The 6,516-nt window shown below is 38.2% G+C and overlaps 1 protein-coding gene across 1 annotated transcript; it reads right to left on the bottom strand.

Annotated features, from left to right (window-relative positions):
• Positions 1–5,607: 5,607 nt before the first annotated feature.
• Positions 5,608–6,231, bottom strand: LOC107060097 (uncharacterized). The gene has a single exon (XM_015307478.1). The coding sequence runs from the start codon at positions 6,229–6,231 to the stop codon at positions 5,608–5,610; it is 624 nt and encodes a 207-aa protein (XP_015162964.1).
• Between the last annotated feature and the right edge of the window lie 285 nt (positions 6,232–6,516).

The following is a 6,516-nucleotide window of genomic DNA, read 5'->3' as shown; positions in this document are numbered from 1 at the left end:
GGCTTTCGTTCAAACTACCTGAACCAGGGTGGTAACCAAGGTTGGGATAAAGATGATGGTTGGAAAGATCGAGATCATGAATGGAGGGACCGTAATCCAAATTGGAATGATGGGGAGAAGGATAGATATATACCTCCCCATGAGCGCCAAAAGCCAAAGGATTCGGAAGGTGGTAGGTCTAAGGATATGCTCTCTCCTATCCTCAGCAAAGTTGAAGGGTCAGACAATATTTTTTAAAAATGAAACAAGATGTGTCTACCCTTGGCCAGACCGTCACCTCTCATTCAGTGTCAATCAAGCCGTTGGAGACCAAAATTGATCATATATCATCTCATCTCAACCCGAGACAGATGGGGGGTTTGCCTAGTGATACTATGGCTAACCCCAAGAGGTTTGAAGGTGGACTTGCGTCGTGCAGTGACGCTAACTTAGGCGCTTCTTGGGAGGCAACCCAAGTTTTCTTATTTGTTTATCTTTCTTTGTTTGGAATAATGGTGTGTTGGTTGTGTAGGTTAATGTGTGGAAAGTGTTCAAAAAGAGGGAAATTGGTGTGAAAAAGGTCCAGTCGGCGCATTGGACTCAAGACAAATTAACCTTGGAGTCTGTAATTTTTGGCGAAAACAAGGTAATTATTGGCGAGTCACCGACCTAGTTGGCGACCCTAATATAGTACTCCGTTTGGATCTCCAAATCAACTGGAAGTCCTATAAAATTCAGCGAGGTAAGTGTCTACTCGGCGCTTCACCGAGCGAATCGGCGAGTAAAATTAATGTCGCCGAACGGGCGAAAACTGGACAGCTTTTAAGGCCAAAAGGTTATTTTTTGTTCAAACTCCTTCACTTTCCCTCTCTTTAACACTTCACAAACTCACACCTGCACGTTATTCTCTATTTTTTAAATATTTTTTTTTGCAATCTCTAAATGTTTTAGTCATCGATTTGTGCTCGGAATTTGGATTACATTGCCGCCTAGCATTAAAGGTTGGTTTTCTTATCCCCGAGTTTGGTCTTGATATTTTGAACTCTTATGCAAATGATTTTACCGTGTTGTCGTGTGATGGGCCTCTCTGATAGGATTAGTATGTTTAAATGCCAATTTTAGTTTGAATATCTTTCCCGTAGTGTTTTGATTGTTGAAATTCCGTAACTTGGTGCTTTGAAAAAGATAAAATTATGTGGTGTAGTGTTTGTATGTTATGTGTCTTGTTGGAATTTGTATTTTTCATGCTTTAATTTTGTTTTCGGGGGTTACGGGGTTGATTTCGAGAAGCTAGGTTGAAAATACACATGTTGGGTCATTTAGCGAATTGGGTCGAGCTCGCCGAACCACTCGGCGGTTCGCCTAATGTCCCCATCTCGCCTTTCATTTAAATATTTTTTTGTTATTATATTCTGTAACTTTCGGCGAGAAGTCTGAAGCCGCCGAAGAAATTCGGCGACTCGCCGAAAGACTTCTTGATCGCCTTTAGTCTGCAACCCTGTATCCTTTTCACACTATGGTGAGCTAATTCTTGCTCGTTGAAAGGGTCTACCATCGCCAAATTGACATAGCTTTAAAAGTGATTTTCTGTGTTTCTATTCAAATATTTCCTAACTTTGTCTCAATGCTTCGCAGACATGGCTAGACCAAAAGTTGCGGGAAAAATCGTTCCACCCCGAAATATAAGAGCCCGGAATTTCAAATTAAATGAAGAGAGGTCGAATCCCCCCAAAAAAGGACAGCAAGAACATTCACCTAGAAACAAAGGCCATTGAAAGAGGCACATTTCTGACAGGAAGACTACTTCTCGAGACCCCTCTATTCCTTCATGGTCCTGGGGACTTTATACAGTTGTTCATATGTTTTTGTCGTATACACCTGTAGCGAATACTGGTAAGTTTGGTGTTATTGTTCCTTTTAAATGAACTTCGTGTACTGAGGCCCTAGACCAGACTGATGCACCGGGCACCGTTGCCAAGACAGATGGAGCAACTGCATAGACAGGATCCCTTCTATACCTCCCTCTCGGTCTTTATTTCTTTTCACTTTTCGAAAATCTTGTTTGCATTTGAGGACAAATGCTTTTATTTTTGGTGGAGTGAGGCCCACCTTTTCTGTGACATTCTTACTTGCTTTTAATTGTAAATGATTTTTTTTTACCCTTTCAAAAATTTTTACCACCTTTTGTATGTGTTGAATGTGTATGTTCTCTTGCAAATTTGACTACCAATTTTGATCAATACTGATGACTTGAATAGTGCTCTCAATCGAACAAAAAATGTATTCACAACTGCGACGAGACCAATTGATGTTGCATAGACAATATGTGAACTCCTTGCATCTCGTTGTGACTATCCAAGTATCGAATTGAGTCTCTTGTGATGAACATTGCACACTAGCGAAAGTGTGGAGTCTTGTTTGACTTTGGTCTCAATGCCTTGTCTGATGAGCTTACTGTGGACCATGTGTGATGACACCTAGAATTTGCCCCGTTAGTCCGGCTGACTACGTGATGCGAACTATTGATATGATCTTTGGCAACGTTACAGAGTGTGAAACAATTTGACATTATCCCTCTTTTTTGGTATGTGGTTCGATGGAAAATAATTAGGTTTTTGATGACCAACCATAGTCCATCACAATGGGTCGTGGGTCAGACCACGGTCCATTGACTGGGTCTGTTGTTGGTCACCTGGCAGTTATTGATAAGGGCAGTTGGGTCTTTTCCTAATTAATTAGTTCCTATACTACGTCATTTTACCATTCACTAAGACCCCTATATAAGTATTTTCAAACCCAAAATTAAGCCATTCACTTTATTCTTCCAAATTCACAAAAGAAAACCAAATCTCCTTTAAGAAATACTTCTCTCTCTATAAACTTAAAGAAGAAGAAAGATTCAACCTAGGGTTTCAAGTCAAGGTCTCAATTCCTCCATTGAAGGCTAGCTTCAAGGTATCATAGTTTTAATCCATGGAGTTCCCAAATTCCTCTTTTTCAAAATGTAGAATTCCCCAATTGAGTTACGGTTTTCTTCAATTATCATGGTTTATTTTCATTTTTTATACTAATTGTAGCAACCCTTTCGAAAGGATACTACCACTTAAACAAAAAATCTAATTAAATACTTGCGACATTTAAAAGAGGTTAACTATGGCCATATTGATTTTAATCTAGTAGAGGGATTAGGTTCATAATGAATAATTTAGTTAAGGATATACATCATGCCCATTTAAACATTTATTTGATGTTAAAATTGACATGGCACAAAATTTAACTTATGACGGAAAAACCCTCCCAGAATATTTTAAGCAAATAACTGACGAGCTTTTCATGCATATATTATCCTCACAGTTAAGGATGAGATAACAAGAATATTACCAACTTTCGAGTAACGAAATCAGCCGATTCATGCTTCCCACAAACAGTCAAAACTAATAGTAAATTTCGTATATTACAAGACTTGGGTTTACAAAGCCTAAAAGAACAAAACATATAGACATACTTATATTACAACCCATGGTGACATGATCAAATTAGTCCTCAAAATTTCATGTAAATAAACAACCCATAGATCATGTACAAGTCCCAATGTTTATAGAAAAATAGATGCCTATATGCAAATGTGATATTTCTTAAGGCTCTCAAAATCTCCATCTCCAATGGCTAGCTTCATGCAACCACTCGATCATTCCCTACAATAGAAACAACTATCGCTAAGCATATAGCTTAGTGGTGTAAAAACTATAGGTTCGGAGCCATCCGATTCACCAAGTTACCTTTCTCAAGTCATGGGTTGCATAATTGAACATAATAAATAAATCAACTAAACAATAAATAAAGAATATCAAGTTCAATATTTAAAGATCCAAATGTCAAGAACTCTCATAGCATAGTTTTCCAAGATATTCAACAAGGCTCTCTCAATATATACATCATGTCGTCACACCAAGCACAAGCAGGTATCAAGAAGGGACGATGCCCTGTATCAAGAAGGGTCAAAACCCAATAATCAAGAGAACCAAGAACCATATTAAAATGGCTTTCTAGTTCGTACTTAAAATGGACAACTTCCATTCTTATGACGGATTAAAAATCCAGAGTCAATATGGCAAATGATCCGAATCAAGTGGCATGCCAATAGAGACAAAGTCGCAGCCACTAGAAGGACAAAGTCCCAACAACAGTACCTAGTGATCAAACAATCCATACAGGTGGGCGAGTTACACAAGCGTCTTTAATGTCTTAAGGATACCAACACAACAATGCAAACTGACAGGGGGTAACCAAGGTACCAAGATAAACTTTCAGATATACCAGCAAGTAAAAAGAGTACAAGTACAAGTTTATGCACAAACCTTAGTGCTTTAGCAAAGAAACAGTCTAAACACAAACGTCGCGAGTTCAGACCGTAGACCAACCAACGTATCAAGGTCCTCAACTCATTCACGAGTATATACAACCTTAAAAATACAATTAAATGCACAAACCTTAGTGCTTTAGCAAAGAAACAGTCTAACACAACGTCGCGAGTTCAGACCGTAGACCAACCAACGTATCAAGGTCCTCAACTCATTCACGAGTATATACAACCTTAAAAATACAATTAAATAGCTTCTTTAAATCCTAATATCACAATAATGTCGAAGTAAACCATGATTATCATAACAAGGAAGCTTAGCCTGTACAAATACGACTATGCTCCCAAAATAGTTATTCTGGCCAGCCTAGTACCTTATGTCGCAACTTTGATTTGAAAAGGAAAATGGCAAAACTGGACTGTATATCCTTCATTAAAGATGTAGGTACATATCTTAAGGTTGCAAACAATCAGGAATCACCACAAAATATATTTTGTACAAAACGATATCATCGATACGCTAACAGTTGTTCATACAGGATTTCAAAATCCGAAAGCTGGACAGAACTTGTCCTATGTTGCGTCCCATATTTCGAATCCATAACAGCTAAATTAGAGTTTTACATAAACATAAGAGTTGTAGGTATACGAATTATCTTTCCAAAACATGTTTATTCACTGAAACATGAGATGTAGAGAACGAGTCATTCCAAAAGTACTAAACACTACTTAGCTCAAAAACAGATTTCGACTACTCACCAAAGAGAAGGGTGTATCTTGAATTTCAGCCAAAAGGACCAAGTTTTTTTCTTGTGATTTTGACAGTAATATGGTTAGAGAGTGTTCACCAAGTTTCTTAGAACTAAGGAACACAAATTTCTTACATAGAATAGGTGTAAACATGTAGTCTCAACAGTGATGTTTATCACAAGCACAACTGCCTCCAAAAGGTGGCTGCCCAAAAAAAGGTTGGCTGCCCAAAATGCATACATATATACCTATATGTATAACCCTCACCTCCCTTTCAAGTTATACATAATTCTAATTAGAATATTACGCAAATACCCCAATACAATACCTTAAATTACGATCAAAATTTATGTTAAGCAAGTTTGCAAATATCACAACATTTCAAGTTCCCAAAATGAGAGTAAAACATACAGTAGTGATTAAGCAATTGTGTATCGACAAACGACTCTTGGTTGGCATTTTGGGCTGTTACAACTCTCTCCCCCTTAAAGAAATTTTGTCTCGAAATTTACCTGACACTAGTCCCGGAACATGTGCGGATACTGGGTCCTCATATCTTCTTCTCTCTCCCAGGTAGCTTCTTTTCCATATTGGTTCCTCCAAAGTACCTTTACTAAGGGGATTCTCTTGTTCCTAAGTTGTTTTACTTCTCCAGCTTGAATTAGAATAGGTTCTTCATTATACGTCAACGCAGGGTTAACCTCAATAGATTCAACTGGAAGAACATGCGATGGATCAAAAAGATATCTTCTGAGCATAGAAACATGAAAGACATTATGGATCTTCTCTGACTCCGGTGGCAAAGCTAATTTATATGCAACTGGTCCAACCCTTCCAAGTATCTCATAAGGTCCAATAAATCGAGGACTAAGTTTTTCGTTTTGGCCAAATCTCATAATCTTTTTCCATGGATACACCTTTAGGAATACTCTATCTCCCACTTGATATTCAATGTCACACCTTTTAAGATCAGCGTATGACTTTTGTCTATCCGAAGAAATCTTTAGACGATCCTTGATAATTTTTACCTTGTCCTTTGTTTGTTGCACAATTTCAGGACCAACAAGCTTTCTTTCACCAACTTCACTCCAAGAAAGAGGGGTCCGACATTTCCTTCCATACAAGGCCTCATAGGGAGGCATTCCAATACTCTATTGGTAACTGTTATTGTAACCAAATTCGATCAAAGCCAAGTGTTTGTCCCAACTACCCTCAAACTCCATAATGCAAGCTCGAAGCATATCCTCTAAAATTTTAATCACTCTTTCCGACTGGCCGTCTGTCTGAGGATGGAACGAAGTGCTAAATTTCAACTTAGTACCCAAAGCTTCCTGCAAGCTACCCCAAAATCTGGATGCAATCCTTGGGTCTCGGTCGGATACAATAGACATAGGGATCCCATGTAGTCTTACAATCTCATTAATGTA

This window comes from Solanum tuberosum, unplaced genomic scaffold (genome assembly GCF_000226075.1).
Source record: "Solanum tuberosum cultivar DM 1-3 516 R44 unplaced genomic scaffold, SolTub_3.0 scf00057, whole genome shotgun sequence".
Lineage (NCBI taxonomy): Eukaryota > Viridiplantae > Streptophyta > Magnoliopsida > Solanales > Solanaceae > Solanum > Solanum tuberosum.
This window is presented reverse-complemented; position numbering and strand designations above follow the sequence as displayed.

Coding starts and splice junctions, on each gene's coding strand:
- LOC107060097 (XM_015307478.1), bottom strand. CDS start 6,231: ATGCCTCCCTATGAGGCCTTGTATGGAAGGAAATGTCGGACCCCTCTT.